At 49.0% G+C, this 19,465-nt stretch overlaps 1 protein-coding gene across 5 annotated transcripts in view; it reads left to right on the top strand.

The window, feature by feature from the left end:
• Window positions 1–222: 222 nt before the first annotated feature.
• The window catches only part of ACTN4 (actinin alpha 4), a 70,081-nt gene continuing 50,838 nt past the window's right edge, over window positions 223–19,465 (top strand). For 3 of the 5 annotated variants that reach the window (XM_058707742.1, XM_058707741.1, XM_058707743.1), the window contains exon 1: window positions 223–483. In XM_058707742.1, the coding sequence (XP_058563725.1) occupies window positions 322–483 (162 nt within the window). In that variant the 5' untranslated portion in view covers window positions 223–321. The remainder of the gene's footprint in view (window positions 484–19,465) is intronic. The other 2 variants (XM_058707740.1, XM_058707739.1) reach the window with 1 other exon arrangement.

Raw genomic sequence — 19,465 nt, 5'->3', positions numbered from 1 at the left:
CAGGCGGAGAACGCGCGCTCACGCGGGAGCGGGGACGCGGCTCGTACTTGGGCCGAAAGGGTGGTCCGGGAAGTGGACTCTGCGCAGGCGCCGAGCTCCCCGAGGCGGGTCTCAGCCCTTTCCTGGTTAGGAGGCGCGCGCGCGCGCGGGAGGGCGGCGGCGGCGGTGCGGTGCGCAGGCGCGGCAGGCAGTGCGCAGGCGCTGGGGGAGGGCGGGCTGAAGCAGCTGAAGCGGCGGCGGCGGCGGCGGCGGAGGCTCGGGCAGAGGGGCGGGAGCTGCGGCGGGAGCGGACAGGCTGGTGGGCGAGCAAGAGGCGGCGGAATGGTGGACTACCACGCGGCGAACCAGTCGTACCAGTACGGCCCCAGCAGCGGGGGCAATGGCGCCGGCGGCGGAGGCAGCATGGGCGACTACATGGCCCAAGAAGACGACTGGGACCGGGACCTGCTGCTGGACCCGGCCTGGGAGAAGCAGCAGCGCAAGGTGCGCGGCCCGCGGGCCGGACGGGCTGGAAGGCGCGCTTCCGAGGGAGGCTGGGGGCCGGAAAGGGGGTTGGAGGGTCTTGAGAGACAATTGGAGGGTCTGTGATGGGAATCGGGGGTGTTGAGAAGGAATTGGCGGGATTGGGAAGGGGTTTGGAGTCCTGAGAAGGAATTGTAGAACTTGGGCAAGGAATTGAGAGTCTGAAGAAATCATTGGCGGCCTAGTAGGGAATATGGAAGTCTGAAAAAACGAATCAGAGAGCCCGATGAAGGAATTGGACGGTCTGGGCGGGATATTGGGGGAAATCGAGAGAAGCTTGTAGCCTCTAAAATGGAATTGGGGTCTAAGGCGGGGTGGAAGGTTCAGAGGATGGTTAGGGGTGCGGAGAGAAACGGGGGAGTCTGGAATTCGTGGGCCAGGATGGAATTAATGTCGGGGAGCCTGAACAGGAGCTCGAAGATGGAGGGGGTTATTTGGAGTGCAGAAAGGTCCGAAGGTTGGGGTTGGGGGGAGTTCTAAAGGGGATGGAGATTCTGGAAGTCTGAAGATGGAGTAGGGGTGCTAAGAAAGGAATGTGGAGTCTGAAGAGTAGTTGCGGGGGGGGGGGACCTGGGAGACTTGGAAGATGAGAGGGGCAGAGGAAAGAAGTGGGTGTGAGACTGTGGCATGGGGTGCGAGGATGGGCAGGGGTGCGAACAGAAGAAGGGAGCTGTAAGGAGTGCTTGAGGGGTTGAGGATTATTTGGAGTGCCCTGTTCTAAAGGGAAGAGGAGAAGATTGGGAGGCAGGAGGAGTGAGGAATTGATGAAGAGGGTGAAGGGGATGGTCCCTGGAGTGTTTGAAGAGGGGATTCTGAAGAACTGATTCAAGGTTGAAAAGCTAGGTAGGGGGTTGGATGGAGCCTCAGGAAAAGGTAGTGTGGAAAAGGTGAGCATGGCGGAGAGAATGTGAGCGACGGAATGGCGGGTAATGGGAGGGAGGTTAGTTTAGGAAAATGAAAGTCTCATTAGGAGCACAGTGTGTGAGATGGACCGAGGAAGAGGAAGGAATTTGGAGGGGGGAGGGCTTTTAGAGGCGCAGTCCCGGACTGCAAAGTGGGGTGGTGGGGGGAGGGAGAATAAGGGAGGAAGCGGTGAGTGTCCAGGAAGAATTGCGTCTTTGGGGGGAAAGGGGTGAAGGGACCCTAAAGCAGCGTCTGTTTTCAGGTGGCATGTTGGGGTGTGGAAGCAACTTAGGGGGGACCACAGTAGTGAAAGGGAGATCAAAAGGAGTGGGAGGCCCAGAGGAGGTATTGGCGGGGGGGGGGGGGGGGATAATTCAAGGTGGTTGAGGAGGGGAGCTCTCATGATAGAAGAGAGGGTTTGAGTGTGTGCAGGAAGAGCCAAAGAAAGGAGTATGTTGAGTGTGTGTGTGTGTTGGGAGGGGTTGTGTAACGTGTGTGTGAAGAGAGTAGCAGGTACTTGAAGTTAGAGGCTTTTAATATGTTCTGGAGATCGGGTTTCCTTCCCAGGTTTGTTACTAATCAGTTTTGTGGTCCTGGGCAAGACTCTTGCTCTCTTAGTACAGTTCGTCATGTGTAAAATGAGGAGGGGTCGAAGGAGGCCCTTCTGTGATACTGCAAAGATGGATGTGTTTTGGGACTTTGGAGGGTGGGCTTGGTGGAGTTTTTCAGGAACGTGGCGGGCAGACTCAAGGTGTTTGAGCGGTGAGCTGAGGAATGAGAGTGGAGAGTGTGACTGGAAGCCTCTTGAGGGTGTGAATTGGCACTCAGGGTCTCTTGGCAGGCCCCCCCCCCCCCCCAGCATGGAGGGAGAGGGTGAAAGGAGCAGCTGTTCCAAGGCAGCCTGGGGTGGAGCCTGGCATAACCTTGAGTAAATTCCCAGCCTCTGCTTGAATTTCCTCATCGGTAGTGGGGGTGGTGGTGGTCTTATCCATTGAGCCACCTACCTCAGGGTGGGCAGCTTGAGATAATCTGAACTACAAATGCTTTTTGAGGGTAGAGAGAGGTCTAGCCAGCAGCCACAACAATAATTTATTGCCTGAGGCAGTGCTGGGTTGGAAAAGGTTAAGAGTTGCCAAGAGACTTGGAAAGTCGGGAGGGGGACAGGGGGCCACAGGATTATTTTTGAGAATTTCTGGGATCTGTCTTCTCCAGCTCCGAGTGCATGGGAAGGTGAATCCCTCTTTTCTTTCAGGTACTGGAGGTGAGGGAACCTTCCTTTTCCTTCCCTTCCTGTCTTCTACCCTTCCCCAAATGACTCCTTTTGCTAGCTCACTTCCACTCCCTTCTGGGAGTTAGGGTGTGTGTTCCTTCGTGGTGATAGTCTCCCTTGCACACTGGGTGAGGCCGGGGCGCCATTCATGTCTGCCTGGGTGGGAACGAGGACTCAATGGAACCCCAAGGCCTTGCTGCTCTGTGTTATTTTCCCTCTTCCTTTCCTTAAGGACTGGGCAAGGTTGAGGGAAAGGGTCGCTCACAGCGTCCTCTAATACAAGTTGCTTAAAGTTCTTGGTGAGGACCAGATCCTAGTATGTCCAGCTTTATACCTACTGCAGCAGATATTTACATGTAACTGTTCTTTGCAGGAAAATATTGCTTCGCTGCTGTGCACTCTCCTGTTATGGACCAGGGATCCTTTATGAAGGGGGGGGGAGGGGGTAATGGAAAAGAATATATACATAAGTTTGGACTGTCCTTTCCCTTCTAAGAGGACTCCCCCCCCCTCCCCGCCCCCTGCTCCTTCCAAACAGTCTGGCTGAGTTTTTCGACATTACAGTGTCGCTTTAGTGAATAACAGGTTGCCCTTCTTGCCTCTCCAAGGCTGAGCCCCTGGCACTTGTGCGTATACTCACATACTCTGAAAATCTGTGTCCAGGATAGCTGTAGTCCCTTCAAGTGTGTGGAATTGAATTCTTCTAGGGATTAGGCAAGGGTTGGTTCGAGTCAGGGTGTGTGTGTGGCTTCTTCCGGTGAAGCCATTTGCCCTGACTTCTGAGACCCCTGTAACCAAGGCATTACCTGATAAGTAGGTTATGCAACATTTCTGATGTGGAAGGTCCTAGATTTTCTCCTGGGGATGGGCGAAGGACTGGTCTGGTTTCTGAGCAGATTCTCCAGCAATTACAGTTCTTGGCCACGGTTCTTTCCTAGTTGCCAAAAGGGGCCTGGGTAGCCTTGCTACTACCCCTGCTCTCCAGGACAGGAGAGGTCTCTTGACAGCTCGTCCAGAACCTCCTCAGTAGATCAAGAAGAAATGCCTCCTTTGCTGGGCTTGCATGTTCATTGAAACATCACTGCTCACAGGGCAGGGCCTCACTGTTTAGATCCCTGACCTTTGGCTCTGGCTGTATTAAGGGTGAGTTAATTATTTGAATGTTCTGATGGTGTTTTGTTTTTCTCCGACAGGTTTTTTTTTTTTTTTTTTAAGGCTAACAATAGACGCCCCAAAATAGCCATCTGTTATTTTGTTCCATTACTTTAATTGCTTCCCTCTTAGGATCTGGCTAAGACTGACAGGTCCTTAGCAGCTTTTAAAATTAAATAACATACCTACAAAAAATAAATAAATACATACATAAATCGATGATAAAAACTTAAACGAACTTAACTATCATCTAGAAATGAGACTGCAAATATGGGAGGGGGACAGCTATGCTCTGCTCTCTCGGGAGATGGGTGGGGGAAGCCACTGAGCCACTAGCACTCTATTCCCTCCCCATCCCCTGACACTGTTTTGGAACACAGCTTTTCTGATGACTGCCAAAAAGGGGAGGTATTGGGGGAATGGCCCCGGGAGTAACAGTGCCCCTGGTAGCCACTCACACTCACTCAGTCGAGAGCTGGTCTGTGAAGTGGGAGCGGTGCCTGCTGATACATCTAATCCTAGGCGGTCCAGGGTGGCAACCCAGGGTTGCCCTCTGCCTTTTGAAACACCCTCCCTGGTTCCGGCTTCCAAGACCAACAAGGAGGCTACCCTGGCAGCAGGGAGCTGACTCACCCTCCAGGTTGGGACTGGGGCTAAATGGTTTTATTTAAGGGCAGCCAGTTGCCTGGCCTCAAGCAGACTTCCTTGTGGGGAAAGTGTTTGGTGACATGTTGGAGGAAAACAGCCCTGGAAATGAGGGTGATGTTTTAATATCGGTGTTGCTGGTGCTGTTAAACTCCCGAGATGCAGTCAGGGAGGTCATTTAAGAGGTGCGAGTGCACTCTCAAAACGTCTTTTTAATCAGATTTCAGGGGAGCAGGGACCAGTCTGCATTCTGGTCTTAAGCCTCTGGGGTGGGGACCTCTGTCATTTAAAATTTAAACACGTACTCCAGCCATGGCAGACTTTGGCCAGACGGCACTGTTTTTCAGTTACCTGAGTGAGTAGCAAGAGTAGCAGAGGACAGTAAAGCGAGTGGAACCAAAAGAGAATTGATTTGAGAAGGCGCAAGGAATTTCTGAGACTGTTGAGATGAATACGTTTGGCTTTTGCTGTATTGGTTGACAGTGTGCTGGGATTTGTACAAGCCTTTGGCCAAATCTTAGGGTTCTTAAAACAAGGATTCCCTTACTGCCTCCACTGGGGGGGAGGGGAAGGGCAAAAATAATAAGCGAGCAGCAGTTTGCTCTAGTTATCAATTGCTCCTTCAAGTTTTCTGAATAGCTAAGTAGCAACATGTTTAGCTCTTCCCTGGCATTTTGTATATTTTAACTTATTTACTGTGTGTGAGAGAGAGACAGAGTGTGCACGCGAGCAGGGGAGGGGCAGAGAGAGAATCCCGAGAAGGCTCTGCACCGTCAGCTCAGAGCCTGATGCCGGGTTTGAACTCAGAAACTGTAAGATCTATGACCTGAGCCAAAATCAAGAGTCAGACACTGAACTGACTGAGCCACCCAGGCACCCCTAGTATATTCTAGACCAGTGTTTCCCCCCAGTTTATCCCTGTTTCCTTCCCTTAGTGATGTCCGTAGTCTCATCAGTCACATTCAAGTCCCTTCCCTCAGCTCACTCCCACTGCTTTTATTTATGTATTTGTTTTATGGAATAACAAAATACTCATGTTACCTTGTTTAAGCTCCTCTTCACCCCTTTTCTTTTTCCATGGAAATAAGAGGCAAGTGTTAGCAAGGTGGTCATTCAATGGCAGTGGTGGCTGAAACACAGGTAGGTAGGCAGGCAGAAGTTTCTGCTTGAGCAGATTTCAAATTCTGTCATCCATGGAGGTTTGAAAGAAGCCTTTATAGCACGGGTGGTTTGAGAGTCCAAGATTAGTCCTCGTTTAGGATGAGTTTAAAGTTTAAAACATCAAAGCACAGTTATAAGGAAACTTAGTTTTACAGTGTTGGCAGCCTAGACGCCAATGGCCAGAATTTGTTATAAAGTGTCCGAAAGTGGCACAGTAACATGTGCTTTTCTTCAGGAAGGTTTATGAGTTACATTTTAGTCACTATCTCAGGTATCAAGGAGTGTTGGGGTTAGTGGATCAAGAGAAACAATCGTTTTAAATTCCAGACTCTGTACAGAGTCATCTTATTGGGTGGAAAATTAACCAGCTGGCTGGGAGGAGAAGGATCTTGCCTCCCTCCATCCAGAAAGTGAAATCTTCATGTGAATTTAACTGGCAAGGGTGTCTTTACATCCGTGCTGGTGGGAAGTTTTATCCAAGTAGCGGTCTCCCTGGGATTATAAAAATCTGAGACATTTGTCTTGGTGTTGTGCCTTTTTTGGTTGTGTTCTTTCGTGTCCTTCCCCCTCCCCTTCCTCTGTAAACAATCGATGCATTAACTTGGAATGTCCAGGGAAAGTCTTGAAAAGCTGGTTGGTGTAACTTGGTTGCCTTCTCTTTAGTGTGAGCAGCAGTTACTCTGGAAGAAGCCAGTGGCCTTTTTCTTAGGTGTACTTTATTGAAGTGACTGGGAAGCCAATGGATTGAGCTTATTTGGGATTTGCTATTTGCCACCTATTTCTGTGCTGGCATCTGCATTTCTGAGATGAGCCCCATCCCCCCAAGAGTGAGGAACCATCCTGTGTTTCCAGAAGAGACGTGGTTCCCCCAGCCAGAGGAGCTGCCACCCCTGCCTCCTTGCACCTGCCCTTGTCTCCCTGTTTCCTAAACTTTAGTCATTTGTGATTTTTTCATACCATTTAAAATTTTTTATGCACTTAAAACTTTCTTTAAGTCAATTTGCCTTAGTTTTAAAAGGAAAAGTTATATAAGTATGATAAATGAAAAACTCAGCCTCCCTGGCCATAAATAGAAGGAAACTGCAAAAATAAACATGCTGAGAACCAAACAATGTCCTTAAGTTCTAGCTAAGTTTTATTCCCGCTGAAGGCTCTGGGCCTGAGGCCTGCTCTCTCTGTTAAAAAGAGAGATTGACAAGTGTCAGTGAGGTGCTAAAGACCACAGTACCAAGCAGAGACTTTCTCTTTGAAGTAATCAGAAGGTTTACAAGAATATCAAAGGAATAAGCTCATGGTGATTCAAGGGTTAATGTAGGATGTGAATAATCCTCAAAATCTCCCAAGTGTGCATGCCACACTTGGAAAAAACGATCTCATTCAACCCTGGAAACATTCCGGGCAGAGTGACTTACCCAGGAACACACACCCCACCGTGCTGTACTTGAACACATCACTCAAGATCACAAGACTCTGGATTTATCTCTGCTTTCAAATGTTAGGCGTTTTTGTTTGTTTTTGAAGAAAGCAGGGCCACTTTGTAAATACAAGAATTGTGGGCTTATCGCTTGCTCCTCACACAGCTTTCTTTTTAAGGCTCTGGCTTTCTTACACATACACACTGAAAGTTTGGCTGCCCCCAGGAATAAACTGCACTGCTCTCCTGTTTGGGTATCTGAATCTTAGATTCTAAAAGGAAAGCAGTGCCCTCCTGCCGAGTTAAGAAAGGCTTATTTAAATGTTTTTCTTCCAAATAGCAGAGCAGAACAGATTCTTTGTTTTCCAGTGGAACTATGGACACAGGGCAGAAGTAGTTGGAAGTGGCCGTTACTACTTGGGGAACACAATGAAGTCATCTTGGGAAATATCGTTGACGGTGTTGAAATGATTGAATGGGATGCTAGAACACCAGCCACACAATAGCATTTGTGTCTTCAGCTTCGGGCAGGAATAAAGAAGACATTGTGGTTTGTTTTATGCTTTTTAAAGTCCCTCCCCCCCCCCCCCCAAGGTGTGGGTCTGAGTGATGTCTGTCACTGGCTTTCTAGTGGGTTTTTCTTTTCATCTTTCCCCCCCTCCTTGATGGCTGTTGAGAGTGGGTGGAAGCCACATTTCTAGGTGGATGGGAGGCCGTGCCAGGGGCAGGTGGTAGGCCTTGCTCCTCGTTCTCCACAAATGAAGAGAACACATTTGGTTTTTCAATCTCCAAAAAAGCCCAAGATAGAGGGTTTTCATATCCTACCTCCTGAGTAGTGACTCTGATTTACAGATATCTTAATTAGCAGCCATCCCGGAGGGGGGCATAGCAGGAAGTAAAATGGATATATTTTTTTTCTCTTTTTTAAAAAATTATGTATATTTCATTTCGATGGCAGAGAAGGCCAATTTGAGATTAGAAGAACCATCACGGGAGGAAGCTTGAAAGTGATTCAACCACCAGCCATGCTGGGAGGCTGAGGGGGTGTCACTCTAGGAGAGTTTGTGGGTCTTCAACCTGTGTTATTGAAACGACAGGCTTTTACCAAATGCCGAGGGTGGTGTTGGAAGTCTGCTTCAGTCAGTGTCATTGCCTCAGTCTGTGCGTGTGTAATAGTCAACATGTAAGTCTCTGTGATCAAAATCTGGGTGTGAGTAAAAGGTGTTTAGTTGATGTCACCATGGAAACTGAGTCACTTATTGTTTTGGGGAGCGCCTCCATCCCAGAGGCAGCACTAATGGTGGAATGTTGGGCTGTTGGGCAGAAATCTGCCGCCAGCCGGTCTCCCAGGAAAGTCTCCACAGGCACCGTGGCCGTGCTGGGTGGGTGGATGAGAAGCTTGTTTCCTGGTGCAGGAATCGGGCCGGGCCATTTTATCCCTGAAGGGCGTGCGTTTGCGCATGAGAGCGGGAGAAGAAAAAGAGTCAACCATGAAAGCCACTGTTGGCTTTGTGGCTGGGATGTGTGCTTTTTCTCCAGGCATTTAGAGTTGGAATCCCAGCTATGTGACTTCTTAATAGCAGGGCAGAATGTGCCTGCATCTTTTGCCTGCTTTCACAAACACAAATTAAAAAGAACTCTGAAGTTTCCAGCAAATCCCAAGTGCAGTTCATTCCATGATAACATTAAAAACAAAAAAATCTACATCCTTCCTACCCCAACTCTGACAGTAAATAAACTTTTTTCTCCCTGTTACTTCCCCCTCTTTCCTTTAAGGGATTGAATACCTTTACATTAGACTCTGAATCTGATGAAAATATTTAAATGCTTTTACAAAGTACTTATTTGGCTCTTGCTGGCATGGATTGTGTTTGGAAGAGTCAGGTTTTCTGTTTTGTTTTGTTTTGTTTTGTTTTTTTAATTTTGTAGGCTTGTATGGTCTTCCAGTTCTGCCTTATGATATAAACTCAGTTTCAGAATTCAAAATGTCTGGAAGCAGCTGGTTTTCCAGGCTGGTTCAAGGGCGGTCTGATGAATCAACCCTTCTTACAGGCTGTCTGCTAACCAGTCCTGGAAGGTCTCCAGACGGTAAACATCACCAGGATTGTGAGGCAGGTTTTTTTTTTTTCTTTTTTTTTTTTTTTTTTTGGTCATTTGAGCTATGCTGCCAAGTCTGGGAGGGTTTGACTTTCTGTAAAACAGAAAGGTCTGTATCAAGATGTCTTTTTCAGAGATGTCAGGCCTGAAGTCACCCAGCGCTATGTCTGCTGGTAGAGTGAGAGGAAATACCTAGCCTGATTTGGGGAGTACATTCTTGACCATTTTGGGAACCGATTTTCCCCTTCCTTTTGTAACTTTCTTTAACTCACTGACACAAAGGCAGTCTGCAGAAAAGAATCCAGTCCGGCCATCCATTCTAGGGACGGTTGGCCCCAAGCTGCGTAATGTCAAGGAGCGGCGCCCGGCTCTTACCTGCTGCCCAGAAACCCCCTAGAGATTCAAAGGGAACAAGCTTTCACCATAAAAATAGAAGACTCACTGCTCATTGAGTTCTCTTTTTGCAGCTACCTTAGACTTGAGAAAGTTCTGGGCCTCTTTAATAAACAACCACAAAGCAATGCTTGCCAAATACGGCCTGCTCCAGGGCTACAGGGTTAGCTTAGGAGACAACTTTCTTGCCTAAAAATAAATGCGTGTTCCTATCAAACATTCCAAGCATTGTTTAAACATGAGACTTCTGAGTAGTAGTTCAGGCTTTGTGGGTTCACTTATATCAGAATGTGGGCAGTTTGGGGAGCCAGCTCCCCATTTTGGGATTGGCCAGTGGCCACCAAGGAAATCAGATGACCAAATGCAAACCATCTTCCATCTCATTTCTGTATATTCTTGATCTATTTATAGGCTGATGGGGGAGACAGAGAGCAGGCATATAAGCAAAACTAGGCAATTTCAGACAAGATGGTGTGATGGGGGTGTCAATTAAATCATAATAATCGCTAGCGTGTTACCCTGTGCTCGACTCTACCCTACGCGCTCTACCTGGACTGTGAGGTAGGTATTGTTACCCTAACCGGACAGGTGCGGAAATGGAAGTTTAAGTCACTTACTCGAGTGACAGTGCCAGGATTTGAACCTGGAAGGTCTGGTTTTCAAGCCTGTGCTCCCGTATCTACATATACTACAGTCTGGTGATTGGGAATGGCTTGGGGAGAGGTGGGTGAGGGGACTAGGGCACAGCGCAGGCACTTTCGATCAAGAGGAAGATCTTGGAAGACATGATATTTTAGCTATTCCCTAAGGGATGAGGGAGGGAGCCAAGAAAGCATTATGGGTAGGCTGTTCCAAGCAGGGGGACTAATGTGTGGAGGCCACGAGAAACAGAAAGAAGGCCAGAGTGGCCAGAGCAGGGCATGTAGAAAAGACAGTCAGAGCTCTCTCAGAGCTTTTTTGTTGGAAATGGCGATGAGGCCTAGAGTCTACAAATTCAGTGCCTCTTCGATTCCATTAGTCCAGGAACCTCATGCTTCCAGGATTCTGGCCCTGCACCCCTTTCCTCTCGGGGCCCCTGGACCGGCTAAACCAGAACTGACTTCTGAAGTGGGAATCCTGGGACTGTGGAGCATTAAACTAAACAAAAGCTTCAATTATCTCTGTGCTCATTGCTGCAGTAGACACCTGTGTTTGATTAAAGCGTTGGTAACTTTTGAATCTGGCGTTTTACAGCACCGTGGACTCATGTGGCCTTGTACTGTCTCTCGTAGAGAACTTAACTCTTACCCTCTGAACAAATTCCAGTCCCCTTCAGTCCCATCAAGAGGCCGCTTGATTTATAAAGCATCTCTGGTACAATGTTGTGGTTGCCTCTTTGAAGTGGGAAGCCAGGGAGCCTGATTTTTTTAACTGGCTCTTCTCCTGGGACTTCCCTTTCTCTGTAAATCCCTCTTCCATTTACTCAGTATTTCCGCCTCGTTTCTTTTGGTCAGGTGCAGCCGTAGCTAGCGTGGTCCTAGTTCCGGGAGACCTACATGCAGGCTGATTGGTTCTGAGACGTTCAGCTTTCCGTACCCCACTGGAAGCCAATCCAGTAACACCGTGGATTTCATTTTGCCCATGGCTCCCCATCTGAAGGCACGCCTGTCAGACTAGTTATGTGGCTTTCACTCAGGGTGGGAGGAACAGCGACACAGCCCTGGGCTGTCGGTGGACACTGTGTACACACAGCACCCAGCAAGAAGCTGAGTTCACAGACCGTAAAGCGTCCACCTTGAACGTGGGCTGGGATTCCCTTTGCCCTGCCCTTTGTGCAAGTCGGCAGCAAAAATCAGCCCTGTTGACAGACTAGAAAGGAGTGAATGAATATGAAACCACCCTGTGATGGCATGGCCAGCCAGCTTCTTGGGCTGGAAAGAAGATGGCGAGGTTTCCACTCTCCTGGCAGAATACCCATGTGAACTTGTTAAATCTTTTAAGTAGCTGTATAGGAGGGGAGATAAGTGCATGTGTTTTTACCCTTATCCCCTTAAATACAAAAATAAAACCTCCCCTTTATAAAACCAGTTCAGAGTGGGAAGAAAGTGTAATGGCAAATGGAAAACGTGGCCAATTATATGGAGTCCTACCCCACGTTTGGGATACAGCTGTAAGTTTCCACGGTGGGTGGCTTATTATGCATTTATGCTGAGCTGAACCTGCTCCAGGCTGTTCCTGCAGATAGAAAAGGAAAGCCTTGGGGGTGGGGGTGAAAGAGCTGTCTCTTTCCATCACACTGTAAAGACTCAGAAGGTCTTTTGAAAGACTTTAGCACTTGTCACTTAGGTAGCAGAATTGGGGGCCGCAGAGCAAAGTGGGTCTGCATTTTATAGCCAGCCAGCATGTTGTGTAACATGAGTTGGGGCTTCATGGGCTGTGGAGTCCAGCACTCAGGTAGAAACATGACCGGCAGGGCCAGACAGCCACCCTCCCTGGGCCCCTCTGCAGAGCGGAGCTCCGCACTGAGCCTTCAGGGGTATGAGAGAAACCGGAGACCTAGCCCATGCTCTCAAGGAGCTCACGGTGTAGATGGGGAGAGAGCAAAGCCGCATGAGACTTCAGAAGGACACTAAGCGGCACGCCGACGAGCCCGCAGCACTCTAGCTGTGTCCCGGGAGAGCAAAGGGGTGAATAAGGGCAGGTGGGGTCAGTCATGGAAACTTTCATAAAGGAGGTGAGTGTTCAGGAGGGGTCGGCCTTTGCCCCAGCTGTGCGCAGGTTTCTGGGGGAAGTATTAGGGGGTCTCTTGTGTGCGACTGAACAGTAGCCCTTAGATGTGTCTTACGAGCAGTCCTACCACTTCCTTCCGCTGATGAGCGTTGTCTTTGGGGAGTTTCACGTTTGAGGCTCCATGCTCGGTATATCTTAGCCATGCCTTGAAACCTCTGAACAGCCAGATCCCAGGGTCCGAATCCATATCCGTTCACAGGGCCTGTCACTTTCGCGGCTGTCGTGGGCAGGCCAGACGTCCCACGTGGGAGTCTGCCCTGACTAAGCCTTTCCAGGGCATTTGTCTTCAGCTTGCTGATGGTCCCTTCACAATAAGCACAGGCCTGAGAAAAAGAGAGAGAGAGAGAGAGAGAGACTAGCTTCTTCGGTCCAGGAGTCTCTCCAAGCCTTGCGCCTCGTGGCCCATCCGGGTGTGTGATGTCACCACTGCCTCCTAGTCCAGATGACTACTCAGTTCTGTACTGAGATCACAGAAATGAGTAGGGTTGGTCCCCGACAGCCTGGTTGGTTGGTGTGCCACAGTTAACATGCTGTCCCTGGAATGAGGGTGGCCTGGAAGCGTTCTGCCTTGAAAGTTTATTCTTGCCTGCCAAGCTCGGCTTACAGGTGCTATTTTTTTCTTTAAATAAATGCCTTAGAGCTGGCTTGTGGAACTTAGACTTCCCATCCCAGGAAATACTCCAGTGTGTTTAAAAAAAAACAAAACACCATTCATTCAGGTGCTCATGGCCAGCTGTGTGACTCAACTAGTGCAGTGCCCTTGATATGCTTTTCCAAGATTGACATACTTGAGTTGCAGTCTGTGGCCCCACTGCCAGATAAGGTCAGGGTGGCTGCCCCATGCCTCGTTCTTTGTGTGGTTCCGGGTTGGGTCTTTCTCCCTTCAGTCATGATGCTCGAGAGCTGTGACACAGCTCAGCTCATGCAGGTGAAGTAGCGGCTGAAATCATCCAGTAGGACCTGGCCTCCTCCTTTAGACTGCCTGGGATCAGTAGGTTTGCTGTGGAAGGATTTGGTGGCAATGGTGAGGGGGGCAGGTGTCCCCCGGAATGAGCCAGTCTTTGTAGCTTGGCACCTAACTCTTTGTGCCGTTATGGAGAGAGAGCTGCAGAATATTAGCAGAGCCGGTGTGTTTCTTTATCCAGCTTACTATGGCTGCAAGGCGGGGTCTGCCTGACCATCCTTCAGGGGGAACTTTTCCCCACTTCTGAAAGGCTGCAATGGAAGTGGACTTCCTTCGAGGACAGAACCTGGGGCTCATTAGTTGTCATTGGAGAATGCTGGCTCTGCCCACCTTTTGGGAGAGCTTTCTGGGGGAGGCGTTGCAGAATTTATAGGGTCACCAAGTTCCATGCGCGAACCCAGGCTCTGGGAAGAGCTGCCTGCTTAGCTAGTGGGTTAACCGATAGCACCCAGCCTACCCACCAGACTGGAGGAGGCGGCTCAGATGTCACTGGGCTTCAGGCTGTCTCTTGGCCCAAGCAGCTGCAGCCTGGGAGGGGGCGTTGAGGGTGCTGAGCTCCTGTGGGAGGGGGTTCCTGCGCTTCCATCTCCATACTTGGTTCTGGTGACGGGACCAGAGGAAGTGAAGGGTGTGCGGTGGGAGGAGGGTCAGAGCACAGCCTTTAGAGGGAGACAGACCTGGGTTCTGCACCCATGCCCTCCACCTACTGGCTGTGTGACCCTGGGCAGGTGATAGAGGTTAAACCTCAGTGTCCTCCTTTGAACAGATCATCATCCTACCTCAACAGGCTGATTCTAGAATTAAATGAGATAGTATATGTAAAACACCTGGCCCAGTGCCCGACACATTGTGCTCAATAAATGTAGCTTCTTAATGATTACAGCGGCTCAGCATCCTGCGTGCAGGTGGGCCCTGCTGCTCGCATCTTCTCTTTAAAGGAGTTAAAGGGACCTGCTGAGACGTGCAGTTCAGTGGAAAGCCACAACATGTGCCCGCATTCCTAAGGTGCCCCCCCAGGGAGCTCTGAACCCTAAAACCTAGCCAGTACCTTCAAAGACGAATCCTCTGTCAAGTGACAACCCGCACTTGAGCCGTAAGTGACACGACCTCTCCCCAGCTTCTGAGGCTATCTGTGCCTCATTGCCTAGGAGGTAGCTTCTTGTTTCTGAGTTGCGAGTCCTGAACGGTTTCGTGTCTGGATGAGCCATAGGCAGTGCTGGCAAGGCTTTTTCATGAGTAAGACACAGCTTGTTATTAAGTTTGGGATAAGCCCAGGGGCTCTTTCCCTGGGTCCCCTTCTTTCCCTGTCCCCTTTCCTGCAAAGCAAAAAAAAAAAAAAAAAAAAAATCTTTATCCAGTCAAATTAGAAACAACCTCCAGCTTCGGGTCAGCCTGCTTTCTCTCAACTGGTAAGATGTAGAAAGAGGAGGAGTCTTTTGCTACTAACCCCCAAAATAATGATCCAGAAATGCTATCAAACGGCATAGAGGCGTTCGGGAGCCTGCGCCCAGTTGCTGACCCGGAACGTGGGACCTTCTCTAGGGGGCTTAGCGGAGCCATGCCCCTTTCAGGCTCCTTCCCCGGTGCTTCTCACGCCTGCCGCTCCATCCTCTTTACCGCCTTCCTCCTGCCCCCCCTTCCCGAGGTCACTTCCTGATGCCATTCCTCAACTTAGCCCCTATCCCCCCCAAAAGCAATCAAATCCATAACCTAATAAGGCAAAAGAATGAGGAGAATGTCCGCCTCCCAGCCTCTCCCCTAACAGGGCGCAGGGCCGCAGCAAATTTGGAAATTGGAAAATGTTACAATGGAGGGGGCAACTGACTGGTGGGAGGGCTGGGCGTGCAGGCGGGACCCTGCCGGAGGGCCACCCGGTTTGCGCCTTCCAAGTCCAGCCGTGCACACCCCTCACACGGTAAAGTGTACCGAAAGTAACAGCCAAGTCAGCTGCACCTCCTGTCGGGATTCTCGCAAGGAGGAGAACCGGAGAACCGAAGGCACCGACATGAAGAGTCCTCAGTGGGAACCCCCTCGGAGAGGCACCCCTCGGTCACCACTGGGACTCTGCAAATCCAAACACTTTCTCCCCATGAGATGAGCAGTTTTCTTCCCCTTGACTGTGCCAGGGTTAATTTAGCCTGAGCATTAATTAAAACATGTCGACACTTAGAGTGGGGCCCCCCCAGAAACCTGTCACCCCTCCTACATCATTATCCTGGGCAAATTGACCTCTGACGCAGTTTCCATTCTCCACTCAGGAGGAGGAACAAGCCCCTCTCTGCCTGGGAGCCTGGGGTGGGGTGGCTGGCTGGGCCAGACCTACTTTGTTTTGGAAGGTCAAGCTTAGTAATTAACCTGAACGCTTCTGGGAGGGGGGTGAAGGAGAAGGAACCAGCGCTAAAGATGTGCCAGGTCTTTCAAATTGCTAATTATCAGCAGGCATGAGGTCATCCGTAAATATATCTAATTCTTTAGCTGTAATTAAGGCGCTCATTAAAAGCACAGGGAAGTTTTGTTTTTTTTAAAGGAAAAAACACAAAAAGCCTTTGTTTCAACTTGACAGGATGGCTCAAAACAGGCGGAGGACTCAAGGCACAGGACTAGTTTCCTGCCTTAAGAACCTTTACAGGAAATTCACTGAAAACAATATTCTTGACCCTGCCAAAGAGGCAAACCTGGGGTGATGTCATTGTTTGAAGCTGTCACTGTGAGCCTGGCTTTGGGGGAGGAGGGTTGGTGGGATTAAAAAAGGAGTATGTGAGAGAGAGAGAGAGAGAGAGAGAGAGAGAGAGAGAGAGAGTGTGTGTGTGTGTGTTTAGCTGTCTGTACAAGAGGCAAGTCCATTGAAAAGCAGGGCAGGAGGGAAATCACAAGTGGGGGTCTTTGAAATATTCTTAACTGTATTCAACTTTTCCAAGTTTAAAAAATTCTCTCTTACTATTTTTGCTCCTCAAAACGCTGCTGCCTTTTTTAAGAGACAGCCTTTTCTGAGCTGTTCCACATTTAGTGCTTTCCTTTATAGTTGGATTTGTGGCCCACAAGGCAGGGCGCTGAGTTCGGCACTAGGTAAACGCTGCTGCTTTTCTGAGAACAAGAGGCTCCATCGTGGAGCGTGGAAGCCGAGACACAGGACTAGTTTAGTGTATCTGTTTCTTCCACAAAAACCATTCTGGAAAACTACCCAATGCCAGTGAGTTGGCATCTATAAGTTGTTAATCTTCCCATGTGCCTCCAGGAACCGTCTGGAGCATCTCTGAAAAAAGGACAAACTTAGCATCTTGTCATTTTTCTTCTGGCTGGAAGTCTAACAGAGAGGCATAAACACAGTCTTAAAATGAAAGCAACAAAAATAAACTCAAACCAGCCCTGCATGAAGACATTAATGCAAAATATGCAAGCTGGCTTACTAGTTATGCGCCAGAAGACAGTCATAAGAAGATCCAGGCCTGGTTAAGGCGAGTTACGTCTTTTGAGGTGTCTTTTCCGTAGAATTCCAAATAAACCACGGGTGATTTACACAGATGAGGTTATAATACGGTGTCTCATTTCATCTTTGCATAGTCCAGTTTCTTGATAAACCTCTGCAGTGCTAATTCAGGAGCAGGGTACAGTTTAGAGTGCCCCCCACACGGTCCTCTCCTTAAACAACATCCTAACAGCTTTAGAGGGAAGTTTGGGGATTCAGTAGGAAAGCCATGTAAGTTTCCTGGGGTTCACATCCTGTGATCTGTTAGTATTCTTTTTTCCCCCCACCCCTCAACTGTTAGGTTAGAGATATAGCAAGAAAGAAAACCAGCGTAGCTCCTGTCCTCATAGAAGTTACATTCTGGAGGGGAAGATGGGCAATGAAATCAATAGTGAAAATGAACTGGATATTAGGGTGACATGTGCATGTGAATGTGGCCTTTGCTTTACTGTTTTCTTCGACATTGACCTCCAGGTGAGTCCTGAGTGTTTGGTTCCTGGTGTGTGGTTTCATAAGTTCCCCAAGGCTGAAGAGTCACCTTGGGATCCAGCCTTTCCTGGAACTATCCTGGTTTGAGACATGTTGCTGGAAAGAAATAACAGATGTAGGCAAGAAGGATGCTCCTCCTGGTCAAGGAAGCCAGAGTACGCCAGTGTCCCCTACCAGTGGCATTTAGACTTTGTGTGGGGGAAAAGCCTTGGTGGCTCAGTCTGGTCTTGAGTGGACGGATAGAAGAGTCTCGAAGCTGTAAGCCTGCTGTTTTTACTTAGATTGTGTGTGGTACGTGAGGCAGCTGAGGGGGAGCTGGTGGAGATCATGATGGGGTGGTGGCAAAAACCACAGCCGTTGCCTGGGAAGATTGTTGCCCTTGGGTTTGCTCGGGCCACTGCTTGATTCTGGAGCTGCTCTGGGCATCTGGAGCCATGGATTTATGGTAACTGGCAGGAACTGAGCCCCGCATGGCCTCAGGAAGTTGGTGAGGTTAGCACCGCTTTTTGATGGGCTGGTAACAGTCCCAGGGCTGACAGGTCATGCTTGTAGTCCTGGGATTTTGTTCTTTGGGAGCACTCTGGAAATCATCTCTTGGAATGCTAGCTCGCTTGCTGATGAGGTAGAAGCAAGAGTTGAGGGAAGGAGGGAGAGGCAATTGCTGCCCAGCCAAAAATCTCAAGGCTCGGTCTTCAATGTATGGAAACTTTAGTGCTTTTCTGATCTTTAGTGGAAATAGCTGTTCACTCTTAGCACCAGTTGGAAAGTGTTGGCAGCCAAAGGGGGGTCATTCCTCTTGGGCCCCACGGAGCCAGTATATCCTGTGTGTCTAACATTTTCCTGACCATACCTTTGCCCCATCTCAGCCTCCCAGCCCCACTATTTGGAAAGAATGGCTCCTAGGTCTCCCAAGGAAATTAGTGTTTGTACTCTAGGGAGTTGGGGACCACGTAACACCCTCCACTCCCACCTGGGATTTCAGGTTGTCTCTGGGTCTTTGGGAGCACAGCATGGTGGGGTGGAGGCCACAGGAAGCTGGAAGTTGCAGGGAGGGGGTGCGCTTTGTCCTGGCCTGTAGCTTGTCATTCTGGGTGGGTGGTCCTGTCATTTGAGCCATTGTGAGAGGAATGGATGTGAGTGCTCCTGGTTTTCCTCTGGAGCTGAGAGACTGCTGTGCTGGATTATCATAGGGCAGGTGACAAAAACCAGTGAAGCAGCCTGGGTAGGGGTGGGGCAGCCACAACTCAACTCCGTCTGATTGTGGCCAGGTGGGAATGAAGGCCTGGGACTTCATTTCCCAAGAATTTGGAACATAGTTTTATGAGGCAATTAGTTCAACTTAAAAGAAAAAAACCTGCAAACCATACAAAATGGGGCCTTTTGGGCCCCAAGAGTTACCCATTTGTGACCTCTGACCTTGGACATTTGCATGCTCTTGATCCTGTCTGCCTTTCCTTCGAAAGTTCCTTCTTTCCTCTTGACTGGATTTCTGCTGCTTAATCCTCTTATTGGGAAGGCGAAAATCCATTTTCTTTTGCTCCTTGTTGACAGCTCTGATAAAACGTGGTTGAAATGAATGGCAGTGAAAACGAGTTGCCTTATCTGTGATTTTCCATCTTAGGACCCTTCCATCTCCTTCCCCTCCACCCCGCCCCCCTTACCATAGGTAATTAATTATTAGTAGGCTCCTCAAAATTCCTGTCACCGTGTGCTTGTTTTTAGGACCTGGCTCCATGTTTCTGTGAACAAAAATAGCAGAAAGTGTTTTTTTGTTGTTTTTGCTTTAGAAGGCCCCATACAGTACTTGGATACAAAGGCGGCTGTTCTGCACACACAATGACCCGGTGAACAATGCCAACGTTCAAAATAAACAGCCAGTTCAAAGTTTGCACCTAAGCAGCAGATGTACAGAAATACTCAGGATGGATCACTTAAATTTGACTTCTGGAAGATACTGGCAATCTAGGTTTTGTGAAAGAGACCCAATTCTGAGATCTTTGTAGACAGGCCACAATATGACACTAATTACTGATGAGGGTTGACGGATTTCTGAAAAATAGGATATACTAAGTGTGCAGTAAATTTGTCGACTTAAAAAATTTGACACTTACCCCTGAAAAATTCATATATTTTTTTTTTCTAAGCTCTAATTGAGGCCCTTGTCAATTGTACGAATGGTCCCACAGAAAAGGATCCTTGTTGAACTTTGCATTTGGACTC

This window comes from Neofelis nebulosa, chromosome 17 (genome assembly GCF_028018385.1).
Source record: "Neofelis nebulosa isolate mNeoNeb1 chromosome 17, mNeoNeb1.pri, whole genome shotgun sequence".
Classification (NCBI taxonomy): domain Eukaryota; kingdom Metazoa; phylum Chordata; class Mammalia; order Carnivora; family Felidae; genus Neofelis; species Neofelis nebulosa.
Note: the sequence above shows the minus strand (reverse complement) of the source record. Positions and strands in the feature narration are given on the sequence as shown.